This window comes from Mastomys coucha, unplaced genomic scaffold (genome assembly GCF_008632895.1).
Source record: "Mastomys coucha isolate ucsf_1 unplaced genomic scaffold, UCSF_Mcou_1 pScaffold22, whole genome shotgun sequence".
Lineage (NCBI taxonomy): Eukaryota > Metazoa > Chordata > Mammalia > Rodentia > Muridae > Mastomys > Mastomys coucha.
In genome coordinates, this window is record NW_022196905.1 from 237,287,287 (window position 1) to 237,306,760 (window position 19,474).

General features: G+C 35.8%; 1 protein-coding gene across 7 annotated transcripts in view; it reads right to left on the reverse strand.

Moving 5' to 3' along the window:
* Nucleotides 1–19,474, reverse strand: part of Cdh8 (cadherin 8) — a 377,695-nt gene that overhangs the window by 15,166 nt on the left and 343,055 nt on the right. The window contains exon 11 of one of the 7 annotated variants that reach the window (XM_031341030.1): nt 11,299–11,554. The exons of the other annotated variants lie outside the window; for them this stretch is intronic. Coding sequence (XP_031196890.1) covers nt 11,481–11,554 — 74 coding nt within the window. The 3' untranslated portion in view covers nt 11,299–11,480. Of the gene's footprint in view, nt 1–11,298; nt 11,555–19,474 lie in introns of those variants that run through there. 7 annotated transcript variants of the gene reach the window in all.

A 19,474-nucleotide genomic window follows, 5' to 3' on the forward strand; every position in this document is an offset into this window, starting at 1 on the left:
TGGAGCCATAGTTAAAGAGGGCTTTTGCTACCATTTATTACAAAATAAAGAGCTGAAGAGATAATCAGTAGACATTGTGCTTTTTTGAGATATTTGACTTGCAAATGTAATTCAAATTTTCTTGGTCAAGTCAAGTGAAATGCAAATAGTCTTAAGGTCAACAGAAAGGAAAGTTAGCATGATGTTTAAGAAGTATGGACAAGAGTTTTAATTAAGAACTTATCTGCCGGTTGTGGTAGCACACGCCGGTAGGATTTGCTGAAGGAGGCAGAGGTAGGAGGATCACAAGTTCGAGGCCAGCCTGGGCTACACATTTAAAAAAAAAAAAAGAACTTATCATTGTGTTATAACATTTGCTTATTTGTAAACTCTTTACAAAGCAATAGAAACTGCTAAACCTGTGCATTTTCAGCACGTAAAAGTATTATTGCCCAGTGTTTAATATATAAGGGTATGAAGCAAATGTAATGTTTATTATAATTAACACGTATTTTCAGACTTGAGAGTCCATACGGGAATAGTTTCATGGGAACAAGTTCATGAAAATTAACTTTTAGTGAAACCAATCTCCTCACAATTACTACTTTCTACAATTTTCCTTCAATGTGTATGTTCATATCATCTGCCACAGTTAGCTGTGTGTTCAGAGATCTGTAACTAGACTTTTGTTTTACAATTTGATGTTTTTTCCTTTTATTCTCTTTTAAATTGTTCACTTTGCTACCTGGCATCTATCAACTCAATGGATACATGTTAACTCATTATAAGATATCATCAACATATAATACTAAGTAACCCAAGATCCTTGGTCCTAGAACAGCTATCTGACTGCCTTTCAAAAGGGAACATCATCTGAGATCTCTTTGGAATCTCCTAGATTAACACCAAGTGTAATGTTTAGTCAACTGTCTACAATTACACATAGAATGAATTAGCACTTTTTTTTTAAGCATAAGAAAACACACTGGAAGCTCTTTCTGCATCACAGCTCTTCCAGCGCCAGGGGACTATAAATATCTAGCTAGTTGTCATTTGGGAATGGGAATGTACAGATAGTAGGCCATAGAATCATAAGCAGGATCTAAGGCTTTCTTTCTTAAAAAGCTAGAATCATTATTTCTAAAGCATTAATATAAAGAATTTTTTGTCATGTAAAAATTAAGATGGTTTTTAGTGGTATAATGCCCAGAAATGATTGTGTTTCCTATGTTTATTGTGCTGGTTTCTGTGTTTTTCATGTCTTCACTGTGGTGATTGGTACAACATTAGTTTAATGCTATTTTTGATGATTTTCTGAACAAGCATGCAAACACCCTAATCCACAGAATTTACAGATGTGATCTTGGAAATGAGTCTTCTCTGTAGGTAACTGACTTAAAATCTTGAAGTATGGAGTTCATGTGGGATTACTCAGTGAACTCTAAATCCTGTACTGCCTGTCTTTGCAAGAATGTGGAAGAATGAAATTTGACAGAGAGGAACAGAAGAAACAATTGAATGCCAGAGGCAGAGATGGTATGATTTGGCTATAAGCCAAGGAATGCCTGCAGCAGCAGAAGTTGGGAGAGAGAAAGACTGAGACAGCAGATTCTCTCACTACCTCTGGAGGGAGCATGAGCTTGCCAGACTTGGCTTGTTAGACACTTGTTTTCAAATGTCATCCCAAACTCAAAAAAAAAAATTAAGGAAGAAAAAAAGAAAGAAAGAAAGAAAGAAAGAAAGAAAGAAAGAAAGAAAGAAAGAAAGAAAGAAAGAAAAGAAATGAAGGAAGAAAGGAGGAAGGAAGGAAGGAAAGAAGACCTATTATTTTATCCTGAAGTTTAAAATATTTTTATAAAATGAATGCAATCAGACATTCTTGGTAAATCTGTGTCTAATTTACTGAGAAGGATAGGAAATCAATGTGGGACCCCTCCTATTATACATGTGAGGAAGATTCCATAAGATAAAGTCACTGGTTCAAGGATTTTCATCTGAAATCTGGGAGGTATAATCATGTTCAACAAATTTTCTTCAATATTTCTTTGTCCTCTTTGAACAAAACTTGTCTCAAGAAAGTAAGAAAGATAGTTCTCAAAAATGTTATATTAAAAGACCAAGGACAAGCTTTCTATCTCTGACTGCTATACCCATTAGTGAGGGGAAAAAAGAAATGGTCAAGGTCTTTGGTGGATGAAAGTCTATGATTTTGAAAGCAATTACAAAGATACCCAGGACTGAAGAGATAACTCATTCTATAACATACTTAAAGTCTAAATATGAGGACATGAGACTGGTCCTTCAGCTAAAAGCTTGTGTAGCATGAGTCAGTAACTACAGTCATTGGAAAGAAGAGGCAAGGCTATCCTGGGAGTTGTTTGGCCAGCTAGTTTTGTCAAATTGGTGAGCTCTGTGTTCAATTGAAGATTCTCCAAAATTAGGATGGATTGTCCCCATGATAGGGCTAAGGGTGTTTGTTACCAAACCATATAACATGAACATAACCTCAGGAGCCTACATAGAAGAAGCAAAGAATCAGTTCTCATATATCCACATATCCTGTGGTTTACACATGTATCTGCATACACAGAAAGACAGACACACATACACACAGAGAGTCAGACAGAGAAAAACAAAGTGAAAGAAAGACAGAGAGAGAGAAAGAGAGAGAGGGAGAAAGAGAGAGAGAAGTTGAGGAGGATACTCAGCATCGATCTCTGACCTCAACATGTATATATATAAATAGGTTCTTAATACATACACACAAACATGTAAATATGCAAAAAAATTAGTAAGTAAATAATAGCTAAAAAGCTATCCAACATAGAATGGTGTACATAGATATAACACTACACAGCTGAGCATAATTACATAGGAAAACAAAGGAGCATATTATAAAATAATATTAGCCATAACTACACTATGAACCAGTGAACCATCCAGAAGCCACAGATGAATATGGATGTCACATAATCCAGTACATTCAGTGACCCTGACTCAGGTGCTGACGTGTGCTGACATTTCCCATGGACTTCATTAACCTTTGTCATTTTCTTACACCAGTGTTCCATGCACACCCCATTTACAGACCCCTTGATGCTCAGAAAAAAAGGTAAACTATCTCCCGCAATAGTAGTCACTTTCCATCTCGCTTGAGTAAGCACTTCCAAGCTTTCATAAATATTAGCATATCTGGAAAGAATATTTTAATGACTCAAACTTTTAAAGAAGTGTAAAATATGAATTTCAGGATACAAGATCCATACAGAAAACAGAAACAAACAATATCCAAGTCTTTACTGAACTCTTGTGAAAGTTTCAAAATTAGGTTATGAATGTTAACTGCCCCACTATTAGAAATCTACCACCAATCTTGTTAATGTGTTGATGTTCTCTCCAAGGGTTACTCTGGACAGCAAATAGCCCTTGTGAGATTGGACGGTATTGGACTTTCACAGATGTTGTCAACTTGATATTTTGAAAATACCTAATTTATGAAAATCTATCAAAGTTTGGATACAATAAGCCAGTAAAATTCCAATGTCATTTTTTCCCTGAAGAAAAGCAATTTTAGCATTAACAGAATGTACAAAATATCCTGGATAGAAAAATCACATTCCATATGAGGTCATTTTTTCGTTGCCATGGAAGGTAGTATAGCCTACTAGTGGCATAAAAGAGATTTTAGATAAATGAATCTGAGTTGTCTATCAGTTGTAAATGCATTAGCTATATCTCTTGTGTTTTTAGATAGATTAAAAAAATGCATCTTGGCTAAAATATTACTTCATTAAATGATGTGAAACTTGAAAAAAGAAAAGAAAATGGCAATGATATTCGTCAGCACCATTAGGAGGTGAGTCTTTTTAGATACAGAGTTCACTTGTGTTGATTGTGAGCATAGAATGGAAAAGTTTTCTTCAAACAAGTCTAAGTCTGAATGACTTGTCTTATCTTTACATGGTATTTCTCTACATAAAACTGTAGAGAATGCTACTGTGGATTAAAGGCTAACAGCTATACTTAAAATTAATAACATTGTCCATATTTCTTTGTTTATTACTATATTCATTTGTTCTACTTAACCTGATTTGAGTACAAAATTCAATGTACATGTAAATTATCAAATAAAATAAAGTTTATTAGCTGTAAAAAAAATCTACCATCAGCAGATTTGTTTTTTCTCTTTATATTTTGACTAGTTACATGAGTATAGTGAGGAATTAGAAATCATAGATGAATTTGTTTTGCATTGGAACTGATTTGTGTTCATTCATATAGATGATAAAACATACAGAAAGGTCCACAGTAAGATTTGCTTTAAAACTGCCAAATTAAATGTGCTTTTATTTAAGTGAAGCACACATTTTTCCTTAGACGTTGAATATTTAAACCTTAAAGTTGAGTATAGGGTATGAGAGAAAAGATGAACCTGAGCTGAATTGTTTCCCAAATAACTTGCTGTGATTTGAAAGACACAAACTATCCTTGAAATCACCACTTAGTTAGGTCCTGGTACCCATTCTTTCACAAAACACATAGAAAGTTTCCTTTGCATTATGAACAGATGGCATATAATTTTCCTTTGGCTTTATGAGGCAAGCACAAAAATCTTTTTTTCCTAGCCAAATTGCCTTAAGATAAGTCCACATTGATATATTTGATTAATTTTTCCTTAATAATTTGGAAAGGCAAAAAAATATTAAAAACAATTTTTAATAGTAAAAGAATGGCTTGGGGGAATCACCATCCCTAATCTCAAGCTATATCACAGAACAATAGTGATAAAACTGCATGGTATTGGTACAGAGACAAGCACATTGATCTGGAATAGAATTGAAGACACAGAAATAAAACCATACACTTAACGCACACTTGATCTTTGACAAAGAAGCCAAAAATATACAACGGATAAAAGAAAGCATCTACAATAAATGGTGCTTGTCTAACTGACTCTCTCTATGCAGAAAAATGAAAATAGACCCCTTTTTATTACCTTGCACAAAGCTCAGGTCCAAGTGGATCAAAGACCTCAACATAAAATCAGATACACTGAATCTAATAGAAGAGAAAGTGGGAAAGCAACTTGAACTAATCAGCACATGGGGAAATTTCTTAAACAGAACTCCAATGGTTCACGCTCTAAGATCAAGAGTTAATAAATGGGACCTCATGAAACCAGAAAGCTTCTGTAAGGCAAAGGACATAGTCAATAGGACAAGTTGACAAACTACAGATTTGAAAAAAAAAATTTCAATAACCGCATATCCAGTAGTGGGCTAATATCCAAAAGATGTAAAGGCACAAGAGCTTTTCAAGACTAATAATCCTATTTTATCTTCCCCAATATCCATCAGCAAGGATTAATTGAAATCTATAGTGATTATTTAGTAAAACACACATAGGCTTTCTTGTATGAGTAATAAAGATTTTAATCTCTTCCTCGAAGGATCTCCCAGTTGGTGAGTCATTCAGAAAGCATTCCATTGCGTTGTACTGTAGGATGCTGGGGAGTTATCCCAAAATATTTTATTTGTGGCTATTGTGAAGGGAGTTGTTTCCCTAATTTATTTCTCAGCCTGCTTATCATTTGTATAAAAGAAGGCTACTGATTTATTTTAGTTAATTTTATATCTGGCAACTTTGCTGAGGCTGTTTATCAGCTGGAGAAGTTCTCTGGTAGAATTTTTGGGGTTGCTTATGTGTAGTATTGTATCATCTGCAAATTCAGATACTTTTATTTCTTCTTTACCAAATTGTATCCCCTTGATCTTTTTTCATTTGTTCTATTGTTCTAGCTAGCATTTCAAGGACTATATTGAATAGATATGGGGAGAGTGGGCATCCTGACTTGTCCATGATTTAGTGGGAATCCTTCAAGTATCTCATCATTTAATTTGATATTGGCTGTTGGTTTGCGGCATATTACTTTAACTGTGTTTAGGTATGGACCTTTAATTCAGTGTCTATCCAATATTTTTAACATGAAAAAATTTTTATATTTTGTCAAATGCTTTTCCTGCATCTAAGGAGATGATCTTATGATTTTTTTCCTTTGAGTTTGTTTATATAGTAGAGAAGCTAACCACCAAAAAACCAAACAACACAATAAAAAAGTGGGGTATACAACTAAACTGAGAATTCACAACTACTCTGAAAATCAATCTGAAGGTTCCCCAGAAAATTCAAAATAGATCTACCTAAAGACATAACAATACAACTCTTGGAGATATACCTAAAAGATACCCACCATGCCAGAGGGACATGTGTTCCTCTGTGTTCAAAGTGGCCTTATTTGTGATATCCAGAAACTAGAAACAACCCAGATGTCTCATGATGGAAGACTGAATACAGAGAGTGTGGTTCATTTACACAATGGAATACTACACAGCTATTAAGAACAAGGATATCTGGAGTTTGCAGCCAAATGAATGGAACTAGAAAACATTATCCTGAGTGAGATAACTAAGACTCAAAAGACATGTGTGGTATGTACTCTCTAATAAATGGATATTAACAAAAAAAAGTACAGAATTCCCAGGATATAATTAAAGAACTTAAAAAGGTTAACAAGCTAAGGGCCCAAGTAAGGATGCCTCAATCCCACTTGAGAGGGCAAAGAAAGCAATCACAGGAGGGGAGAATAATGGAAAGGCCTGGGTGAGAAAGGGAACAGGGAGGGGAAGAGGGGAACATGATGTGGTATTGGGTGGGGGGGAAAGGACTGAAGCCCTGAAAGCAAGCAGAAAGAATGGAAAGAGGTAACCTTGGGAGGTAGGAGGTTGGGGGAACCCTCCAGAATGTGCTAGAGACCAGAGACATGAGAGACTCTCAGGACTCAAAGGCAAGGACGTTAGATGATATGCTCTACAGTGGAGAAAGGGAACTTGTACATCCCACCTCCAACAGAAAGACAGAGCATCAAGTGAGGGATGGGGTTGCCATCCCATAGTCTAAATTATGACCCATACTTGTTCCTGTCTGAAAGAACTGCAGGGATTGAAACAGAGAGGAGCCTGAGGAAAAGAAGTTCCAGGGACAGGCCCAAAGTGGTGTCCAGTTCAAAGGGAGGTCCCAAGGCCTGACACTATTACTGAGGCTATGGAGTGCTCACATAAAGGAACCTTTAATGACTGTGGTCAGAAAGACCCAACAAGCAGCTGAAAGAGTCAGATTCATACATTTCCACCCAACTAATGAACAAAGCTTCTGACCCCTGTGGTTGAATTAGGGAAAAGCTGGAAGCAGAGGAGGAGGGCAGGCAGCCCTGTATGTGGATCAGCAGTCTCAATTAACCTTGACCCTTGGGATCTCTCAGACTTTGGACCACCAACCTGGCAGCATATACCAGCTGATATGAGGCCCCCAGCACATATACAGCAGAGGACTTCCAGGTGTGGCTTCAGTCAGAGAAGATGCACCCAACCCTCAGGAGACTGGAGGCTCCAAGGTGTTTTGAGGTCTGCTGGGGTAGGGGTGGCTGGTGGGGATATCCTCATGGAGATAGGAGGCTAAAATTGATAAAGGAACTTAGGTGAAGAGAGACCTGTGAGCTGGACTTACAATGGTTGGTTTTTGTCACTGTGGTAAAACAGAGAGAAGTGTTTCCCCTCTTGTCTCATAAACTCGGGAGTTTGTATTCCCTTGTCTTTTTCTAATTGCTTTAGGGATTTTGGAGTCTGGATTCCTATCTAATTTCAAATGCCAAAGTTCCTTTTTGTAACTCCAACTGCATACCTCTTTCACTTACATGTTAAAAATGTCCATCAGAATCTTCACTATTATACATTCAAATTTTAAATATTAAAATTAATAGTATCTGTCTCTATGATTCCCAGAAACCAAAGATTTCTTTTGTACTGTCATAGTGACTATGATTTATACGTCTCTCCAATTATACCCAGCAATATCAAAATGTCTGCATGAGGAACCTTTATCCCTCCTCATTAATCAGATAAAACTGAAGAGTCCTTTAGGAACTAGCAAATAGAGAAATAACTTAAGGATTTTGGAATATATACTTCAGAAATATATCAGATGCTTGATGTTATGTATATGTAAAACAACAAAGTTGTGTTGATTAACTTATCCAATAAGTATACAAGAAATATCAATCAATAAACATGATTCAGTGTGTAACAGGACCATGTGACATGCAATGGCTAGAGTGGTGTAAAACACACCTAATTTTCCAACCATGCAATGGAATGAAGGCAGGACTCATTGCTGATCTTGCACATATCATTACGTTAACTTTTAAATGAAGTACAAACACTTATCAAAACACCATAGTATATCTAGTTATAAAATTTTAAAATAAATTACTAAATTTAGACTCTGAACTATCCATGTTGGCATTTCAAATCCAAAGCTTGCCTAATTTTCACTTGTGCATGTAGAATATATGCACAGTAAAATTAAAATAAAATATCCATTCATTACATTAATTTATATATAAGAACCCGAGAATGATAAAAAAAGTGCATTTCCACATTTTTATCCTAAAACAGCTGAATAAGAATTTCTAAGGGTCGCGTCTGACCTTCTGCATTTGAAATAACTCTTTTTTTTTTTGATATAAAAACCTAGGAAGCTTGGGGGCTCACTTCTCCCCTTAGGTGTTAGCAGTAGTTAATGGCTTTGCCCAAGCTTTCTGAGGCTTCACTGGGAAAGCTATTATGCTCTGGGTTGTGTAATCCAGCAGGGGTAGCAGCTGATAGCAGTTTTCCTGCATAATTCCTTCTTTCCTGGTTTAGTGGTAAAATAACTGCTAGTAAAGGCGGGAAATGGTGCAAGAAAATGCGGCATCCTGCACGGAGCCAAAGTCCAGTGTTTGTCCTTGAATCATTTTAAAATTTAATGTTATATTAAAACAGCTTGGCTAAACATATATCTCTGAGCAGAAGTCTTCATATACGGTGAAAGCAAGAGGCTGGAAGGCCACTCTGTAGATAAAATTATCATTCAAGCCGTGCTTACATTATCATTCCTACCAGGCTGCTGAGAAAGGCACGTGCTTTTGTATCTCAAGATTCATACTCTTTCTAGTGTTGGAAATAGTGCTGTTTTGATCATTCAAAAATGACTTTACATTAAAGGTCAAACTGATTTGCTTTTTCCTCATATTCACACACATATTAACAGGTTAAAATACAGATAGAGAGAGCAGAAATGAAATGATTGGAGAACGAAAAGATACCTGTGTAGGTCACCCTTATGATTGAGGCAGAAATCACACCAGACTCATTCAAATCCTTTTTTTTTTTTTTATTGAAAATGTAATCTGATAAAATGCCCTATTGTTAGACATTATAGAGAAATCGGAATACATTTTGAAGTCATGCATGATTTCATTTTAATACTTTTTAAAATAAAAGAAGGTTTTTTTTTTTTTTGTATGAGTCTTTTAAAATAGTTTCAGATGATATTTGATTTCCTAGTCTGGCTGTGCCTAGTTGACAATGGACATGCATTACTTCCTAGCACTGAGCAATTCTATAAAGGTCTCTAATACTAAATTCTTTACAGTTTTTTTTTTTTTAATCATAGAAGGTACATTTAACTAACTTGGGAAAGTTTAGGCAGTACCATGCTATTTCAGGCTAATTCCTAAACACTCATGTGACATTTCACCTGTTTTTGCTATGTATATTAGAAGTTTTCTCCATATAATACTGTGCTAGTCTCAGGCTATCAAAGCATCCAGTATTGTATTTTTATCCCAGTTTCATGATTGGTCTCACTGAATTGTAAAATGATTCAAGTAAAAGCAAACAATAAATACTTCTAGTAAGAATATAAACTAATACAGCTACTATAGAAGTAGTCCTCATACTTTTAGTATTTTATAGAACCTTATACTGACTTTCTGCTTACTAAAGGTATAAAGACAGCTAGTATTCCATTTCTTAGGTCTACATTTATTAATAGTTATGTGTGTACATGTGTGTGTGTACATGTTCACATACATATGCAGGGGTATACACATGTGTGTGTGTGTGTGTATGTGTGTGTTGAACGTATGCCAGGGTGTATATGTAGACATCAGAGAACAGCTCCCCAGAGTTCTTCCTCTGCAGCAATGTTGTGAAGTCGTAACTGTAAGCTAGCTGCTGAACTATCTTGTGTTCTGTCAAGCAGTTTTATTGTACCCAAATTGGTAGAGACCTGAATATAAATTTTGGGGAGGCAGATGTGTAATTCCATCTAAACTGCTTCCTTTTGTAATGATTAACTTTTATGTACATTGGTGTAGGGGTGTCAGATCCCTTCTATGTGGAGTTACAGACAGTTGTGAGCTGCTATGTGAGTGCTGCGAATTGAACCCGGGTCCTTTGGGAGATTAGACAGAGCTCTAAACCAATGAGTCATCTCTTCAGCCCCTCTACAGTGCTTCTTAAGGGTCTTTCAGTACACAATTTGGTCAATGACACTTGATATATTTACACTTATTATTATTATATCTATGCTTCCTAATTGAATTTGAACACAAGAATTCGAACAATTAAATGTTTCACTACATATTGGACATGCCATTCTAACATTCATTTCACTAGTTAATAAAGTGAAAAATTTAAGTTTTAACATATGGCATTAAAATGTTGAATGAAAATGTCTCTTGTCTTTCAAGTCACTGACAGATATGTATATGACAATGCATAGCTTTAATCTGAGTACTGGGAGCAGAGGCTGGTACATGTCTATAAATTTGAGGCCAGTCTAGTTTATAGAGCAAGTTCTGGGACTTCTGGGACTATATAGAGAACATGTCAATTTTTGCATCTTAAACTATGAATTAAGATTTTTCTAATAGACATGTTTCTTCCCTTACAAATTTTATGAATATTTATACATTTTTGTGCAATACAGTTCTGGTATTGCAGTACTAATGTTCTTTCAGAAAAAAAAAAAAACCCTCCACTTTCTACAACTTTATCATTGTATTTACCTTTGGTTGGTTTGATGGTTTGCTTAAGATAGGAGCTTTCTATGTAGTCCTGCAGTCCTAGTTCTTGTTATATATGCTATGCTGGCCTCAAATTTTCAGAGATCTTCCTCCCTCTGCCCCCAGTGGTTAGATTAAAGGTATGCATAACCACATACAGAAATGTAAGGGATTTTAAAGACAGGAGACTTTTTACCTCAGTATTTTAATGTATTTATTAAAATTTAAATTATTCAAGTAAAGTTAAACTCAGTCTACTTGAGTTGAGGACACAGACATGGGTTTGAATAATAATAGAAAACAGAAATTTTATAGGAGTGAAATATGAATTGTATATATAAACAATTAAATAACCATGATCAATGTTCTTGTGTGTGCGTGTGTGTATGTGTATGTGTGTGTGTGTGTATTTGTGTGTGTTCTATGGTGAATGATTTGTTTAAAAATATATTCATCTTGAAGGAAAATCCTTCATATAGAAACCTAAATCTTAGGGCCAGGCCCTGCATTTTCTTTAGTTGGTAGTTCAGTCTCTGTGATCCCTCTTGGGACCAGGTTAGTTGACTCTGCTTAGTCTTGCTGAGACTAGATGTTCCATGGTGGGGTGGCATCCAAGAGCATCTTCCCTTCCTATGAAGAGAAATGGATGTAGTAATGGAAGGAGGGATTTGTAAGGGTAAGACTGGGAGGAGAGGAATGAGGGGGCTACAAAGTGAATTTTAAAAATTAATTAATAAAAATAAATTTAAAAAAGAAATTGAAACTTCACAATAAAGGAAAAAGTACATAGATAGTATGTAAATATCAAAAACCAGTATCTTGTAATTTATGATATATTCTACTATAAGTATAAAATGTTTGTATTAAAAATTACTCTGTGGCAGAAGGTGAAGGAAAAGGAGGAAGACACCATGGGTTAGGAGTCAAGAGACCATGGCCTGTTGTTTCTGCCTGCGCCAGAGCTAATCCTGTGTGACAATGCGCCATATCCAAATACTACCAGGAGAGAGCTGGTCTCCCAGAAGTGTGGACACACATGTGAGCACAGGTAAGACCACCACTTCTGCTCAAATTCCTGTCCCAAGAGGGACCTGCTCTGAACCATCAGGACACAGGAACCAAGGAACAGCTGGGGTCAGGTTCCTTCTGATTTCCATCTGCACCCCTGTTCCATACCTGTCCATATCCAAATTTCTCCTGGAGAGAACTGGTCTTCCAGGAGTTCTGACACACAGGCTTGCAGGAGGGACAAGCCACAGTCAGAGACAACAAGACAAGCTAACTCCAGAGATAACAAGATGGTGAAAAGATTGGACAAAAACATAAGCAACAGAAGCCAAGGCTACTTTGCATCAACAAAACCCTGTTTTCCTACCAAAGTGAACCTTGGATACCACAACACACCAGAAAGCAAGACTATGATATATAATCACATCACATGATGATGACAGAGGACTTTAAGAAGGGCATAAATGATGCCCTTAAAGAAATATGGGAGAACACAGGTAAACAGCTTAAAGCCCTTAAATGGGAAACACAGAAATCCAGTAAAGAAATGCAGGAAAACACAACTAAACAGGTGAAGGAATTGAGCAAAATCATGCAGGATCTAAAAATGGAAATAGAAACAATAATGAAATCACAAAGAGAGACAACCCTGGAGATAGAAAACCTAGGAAATAGATCAGGAGTCATGGATCCAAGCATCACCAACAGAATACAAGAGATAGAAAAGAGAATCTCTGCTGTAGAAGATACCATATAATAAACATTGACCCAACAGTCAAAAAAATGCACAATGCAAAAAGCTCCTAACCCAAAATACCCAGGAAATCCAGGACACAATGAGAAAACTAAACCTAAGAATAATAGGTATAGAAGAGTATGAAGATTCCCAAATTAAAGCGACAGTAAATATCTTCAAACAAATTATAGAAGAAAACTTCCCTAATATAAAGAAAGAGATGCCCATAAACATACAATAAGCCTACAGAACTCCAAATAGTCTGGATCAGAAAAGAAATTGCTCTCATCACATAATAATCAAAACACCAAATGCACTAAACAAAGAAAGAATATTAAAAGTGGTAAGGGAAAATGGTCAAGTAACACATAGAAGCAGACCTATCAGATTTACATCAGACTTCTCACCAGAGACTATGAAAGCTGGAGATCCTGGGCAGATGTTATACAGGCCCTAAGAGAACACAAATGCCAGCCCAGGCTACTATACCCAGCAAAACTCTCCATCAATTACCATAGATGGAGAAAACAATATATTCCATGACAAAACCAAATTTACACAATATCTTTCCATAAATCTAGCCCTACAAATGATAATAAATAGAAAACATCAACAAAAGGAGGGAAACTACACCCAAGAAAAAGCAAGAAAGAAATCTTTCAAGAAATCCAAAAGAAGATAGCCACACAAACATAAAAGTAACAGGAACAACAATCACTGTTCCTTCATATCTCTTAACATCAATGGACTCAATTCCCCAATAAGAAGACATAGATTAACAGACTAGACACATAAACAGGTCCCAAAATTTTTCTGAATACAGGAAAACACACTTCAGTGTCAAAGACAGACCCTACCTCAGTGTAATGGCCTGGAAAACAATTTGCCAAGCAAATGGTCCCAAGAAACAAGCTGAAGTAGCCATTCTAATATCGAATAAAATTAGTTTTCAACCTAAGGTTATCAAAAAGGATAAGGAAAGACACTTCATACTCATCAAAGGAAAAATATGACAAGAAGAACTCTTAATCCTGAACTTCTATGCTCCAAATGTACAGGCACCCACATTCGTAAATTAAACTTTATGAAAGCTCAAAACACCCTTTGCACCTCATGCAATAATATGGGGAGACTTTAACAACCCACTCTCACTAATGTACAGATCATGGAAACACAAAATAAGCAGAGACACATTGAAACTAACAGAAGTTCTGGGCCAAATGGTTTTTAGCAGATATCTATACAACATTTCATCCTAAAACAAGAGAATATATGTTCTTCACAGCACCTCATGGTACCTTCTCCAAAACTGATCATATAATCTGTCACAAAACAGGCCTCAACAGATACAAGAAGACTGAAATAATCCCAGGCATCCTATCAAATCACCATGGACTAACTATTGTCTTCAATAGCATCAAAAACAACAGAAAGCCCATGTACACATGAAAGCTAAACAACACTATATTCAATGAAAACTTGGTCTAGGAAAAAATAAAGAAATTAAAGCCTTTTTAGAATTCAATAAAAATGAAGGCTCAACATACTAAACTTATGTGAAACAATAAAAACAGTGCTAAGAGGAAAATACAGCTCTGAATTCCTCAAAAAAAAAAAAAAAAAAAAAAAAAACAAAAAAAACAAAAAAGAAACCTGGAGAGAGAGCATACACTACCAGATTAACACTTGAAAACTCTAGAACAAAAAGAAGCAAATACACCCAAAAGGAGTAGATGGCAGGAAATAAGCAAACTTTGGCCTGAAATCAACCAAATAGAAAGAAAAAGATCCATACAAAGAATCAACAAAACCAGGAGCTGATTCTTTGAGAAAATCTACAAGATAGATAAGCCATTAGCCAGACTAACCAGAAGGTATAGAGACAGTTTCCTAATTTAGAAAACCAGAAATGAAGCCGGGCGTGGTGGCGCACGCCTTTAATCCCAGCACTTGGGAGGCAGAGGCAGGTGGATTTCTGAGTTCGAGGCCAGCCTGGTCTACAGAGTGAGCTCCAGGACAGCCAGGGCTACACAGAGAAACCCTGTCTCGGAAAAAAAAAAAAAAAAAAAAAAAAAAAAAAAAAAAAAAAAAAAAAAAAAAAACAGAAATGAAAAGGGACATATAACAAGAGTAACAGAGTAACTAAGAAAATTCAAAAAATCATCAGCTCATACTACAAAAGCCTATATTCAACAAAACTGGAAAATCTGGATGAAATGGACAAATTTTCAAAGGAATACCAAATGCCAAAGTTAAATGAGGACCAGATAAACTATCTAAACAGTTCCATAACCCCTAAAGAAATAGAAACAGTCATTTAAAGTCTCCCAACTAAAAAATAACCCAGGACCAGATGGCTTTAGTGCAGAATTCTATCAGACCTTCAAAGAAGACCTAATACCAATACTTTTCAAACTATTCCACAAAATATAAATAGAGGGAACTCTACCCATTTCATTCTATGAAGCCACAGTTACGCTGAATATTTTCCCTTAGAGATGGAACAGTTTCTGTCTAATTATGAAATTTTAACAATTTCCTTTCATTGAGGACTTCATAAGAAACTTTTTTTCTACTTCTATCATGGTTAATATTCCAAATAGATTTTTAAAAAGTGGTTGAGTGCATATTACTTTTAGTTTCAGGAAATATCATGTATATTTAAGAGGCATTTCACTATTATAAATTGTTTTGATGACTTAAAAAATGTCAGTACTGAGTTGTATATTTTAAAATATATTTTATTAGTTTAAAAAAATTGCTCTGTTGTGGTGGCTTGAATGAGATTGGCTCCCATAGTGTCATATATTATAATGTTTGGACATTAGGAAGTGACATTGTTTGAGAGGGAGAAAAAGTCACCAGCCATGTGAGATCTTGGACAGAGTGACCATTTGCTACTTCACTTACTGAGCCTGGGATAGCAACAAGGAGAAAGGAAAAACAATTAAGATATATATATATATATATATATATATATATATATATATACACACACATATACACATATGTTGAAGGAAAATTCCATGAGACAGACTCCAATCCTGATCCAGTTAAAGTGGCAAAGTATTTAGGATTAGATAGGTCATGAGCGAGCTAGGGAAAAATTTATCTCAATTATACTTATACATTTATGTAATTGTATACAATTATACAATTATATTCTAAAAGGAATGTAGCAGTAAAATTTTCCAATTGATACATTTCTATACCAAATGATCAGAGCATCACTTATCTCTCATAAGAGAAGCTTCATATTGTATGCTGTAATTAAAGGATGTCCACAACTGGACAATATGACAATAATGAGATTTTGTAGCATTCATCTCTAAATGGTACATTTTCCTTAAACCAGTTCTCCAAACTTTAAAGAGTCTATTCTGAAAAGGAGACTGGCAAATTTTAAGAGCTAGAGGTGTTGGACAATTCTAAGAAAATGTCTTTTAGACATTTAGGACTGATGTACATATGAACCCCTAGAGAGGAAGCATGTAGAATGTAGGAAGCCATTTCATAAGCACATCACCACTACAAGATGGCATTTGGCTTGCCGTTAGTATCAGAATGCCTTGCCGTTGAACGCTTTATGCGCGTGTGCTTATGCATCCCAACGAGTGCCCTTGATCACGTCAGATGGCCTGATCGTTACACAACCTATCATGAGTCGCCACGTCTGAGGCGAGCATACGCCCCTATATAAGGGAAGGATTTTGATATAGTCGGGGCTCTCCTCCTCAACTGAAGCTTGTGAAGAATAAAGCTTATACTGCAGAAGAATCCGTTTGTGCTGCGTTTTTCCTGCCGGCGGGAAATAGCGCGCAGCAGTAGAAGACATGCCAAAACTGAAAAGAGAAAATCCTTAGGACTGAAGAGCAGAAGTTGCCTAAAGTCCCATCCCTAGTCAAAAGCATGTTTGCAATTGATACATTCTGTAAAACGTGTCAACTACACTTCATGAAATGCCCAATGATCAAGAGTAGTTCCTTAATCAAAATAGAGTCAATGATGTGTGTGTGTGTGTGTATACATTTTGTTTTATTTTGTTAGGATATTTTTCATCTTATTTTTATTTTTACTTTGTCTACTTTGATTTCTTAGGGATGTTTTATTTTTAAAGAGGAAAAAGCGACAACATTAAGTAAGGTGAATAGGGACATCGATTTTCATCTCAGATTTGGGGCGGGAGAAAGAATATAATGAGAATGGATCATATAAAAACTCTTAAAACAATTTTTATATTGAAAATATATTAACTCCTCAACTGAATTTATTTACAAAAGTAAGCACTGAAAGTACAGGCTACACAATGAGGAGAAAATTTACTCTCTGTACAATTGAAGTGAATTAATATTTGAAACATAAAGCACAAAATAAATTAAACACCAAACCCTACAGAGTTTATTTAACTAATGTGCCAATTAAATGTAATAATAATAATAGTTCTCAACCAACAAAGCTGTTTAAAAAGACCAGAACAGCGAAGCTGCCAAAGGGCAGGCAGACATGTAAAAAGAGAGTTTCACTTGACTCTAAATTTGAGAACGAGAGAAGTGGACTCCCTCAGGGAAGAATCTACCAATTAGTTAACCAAATGGTTAGCTCTGAAATAACGTATACAAATAACATTATTTATTTAACTGAGCAAGTTTCATTTATAGATTTTAGAAAAAAGTATATTTATACCAACAATTAAAGCAAAACAGGTCATGAATTTGAGGGAGAGGAATTTTCCCTCCTGGGGGGTGGGGCAGTGTAAAAGAAAGGGTTAAGAGAAAAAGGAAAAGGAGAGAATCATGTAATTATATTTTTGTAAAAAAAAAAAAAAAAAGGTATACAAATAATCAGTCTACATATGAAAAAGAAGTTCCGTATCTCTAGTCATCTGAGAAATGCAACTAAAACAGCATTTAAATTTCATTTCATATTAGTCACAGCTTTTACTCAAAATGATGGTAAAGATGGATTCAAAAAAGGAATGATTCCACATGGCTAGTGAACCTGGAAATCAGTATGGAAGATTCTCATGAAAATCAGTGTACGTGTCTGTGAGTGTCTGTGCGTGTGTGTGTGTATGAGTGTGTGTGTGTGTGTGTGTGTGTGTGTGTGTGTGTGTGTGTGTGTGTGTGTGTGTATGAGTGTGTGTGTGTGTGTGTGTGTGTGTAGGTGGTAAGCATATCTGGAACTAGCTGGAGAGCTGGGACTGGGGAGGCTACCGGGAGTCTATTGGCTGACTTTAGTTATTGAAGTGGCCACCTCTTGTAGTCAGGCAGGACTTCCAGTGGATGGAGAGGGACATCAACCCACCCACAAAATCTTCATCCCAAAATTTGTCTTGCCCACATGATGTGCAGGGATAGAAACGGAGCAGAGACTGAGGGAACAGCCAACCAATGTTTAGAGACTCCTTCTGTGTGAGAGAGCAAAATCCTGACATAATTAATGAGACTCTGCTATTATTGCAGACAGGAACCTAGCATAACTGTCTCCTGAGAGGCTTCAACTAGCTTTGATTGGAAACAGAGTCACAGAGCCACACCCAAACATTAGGAAGAGTTTGGAGCTTAGGAAGTCTTGTGGATGAGTGGTGGATAAAATTGAGTGAGTCAGGGGGGTCAACGATGGCATAAGAAGACCTACAGAGTCAACTAACCTGGACCCATGGGGGCTCACAGAGACAGACCCACCATACAGGGACTGTATCCAGGCCACCATCATATTTGTAGCCGATTTGTAGCTTGGTTTTGGTGTGAATGACCTAAGAGTAGGAGCAAGGGCCATCTCTGACAGTATTGCTTGCCATTAGATCGTCTTCTCCTACCTATACTGCTTGTTTGGACCTCAGTGGGTGAAGATATGCTTAGTCCTTCTGGGACTAGATATCCCAGGACGGGTTGGTACCTATGGTTATTATGGAACATTTCAGAATTACCAAATCATATAATCCACCTTAACATTTGATACATGAATAGATAGATAGCATTGGAGGTGCAAGAACAAAATAGGCTTTTATTTAGCCATAAAATGTATAAGAAAACATAAATCACAATGTTACATGAAATAAGCCACAATCTAAAAGAAAATATATTTATCTCACATGTGGAACATAGACTTAATATGAACATGCCAGTCTTGAATAAGTGTGCCTATATATAATATACAATTTGAAAGTACAAGGATTATTTGTCAAATTGGGGTTAGGGGAGATAGCAGTAGATATAGAGGCTGAGTATGGTCAAGTTATATAAGACAGTGGATTTAATAAATTGTCTTTCTGAAGCACATTACTTTGCATATATGAATATATGATGATGCAAAGATACTTATGTCATCTCAAGTTCTCAATCATAAAGTTAAAGACACAAAGAAATTATCATGTAAAACCATTCTCAAAATTGTAACGGAAAATTTCTTCAAGAATAAACTAGTCACAATACTTCTAGGATAGTTGTATCAACAACAAAGAAAGTAGACTGTAGAGGAATGAATATTATCAATAATAAAACGATGGACTCTTAACAATGAAAAGTCAAGTGAGTAAGAAGCAAAATAAAAATAAGTTGACAATTCCCAGCATATTTCTGCCAGAAATACTAGGTGATTTTTATTTTAGTAGCTAGATAAATGAAAAGAAGTCACAAATAAGATGATCATGTCAATTGAAGAATTTTATAATAATCATCAAAATAACTTATATTAAATATTAGCAAGCTTTGAATAGATTCCTCACAGTGATTTGTACTTCAACTATGAAAACATCTTTTGCTTTATATTATACTTATTGAAAGACTTACACAAAACCCATCATC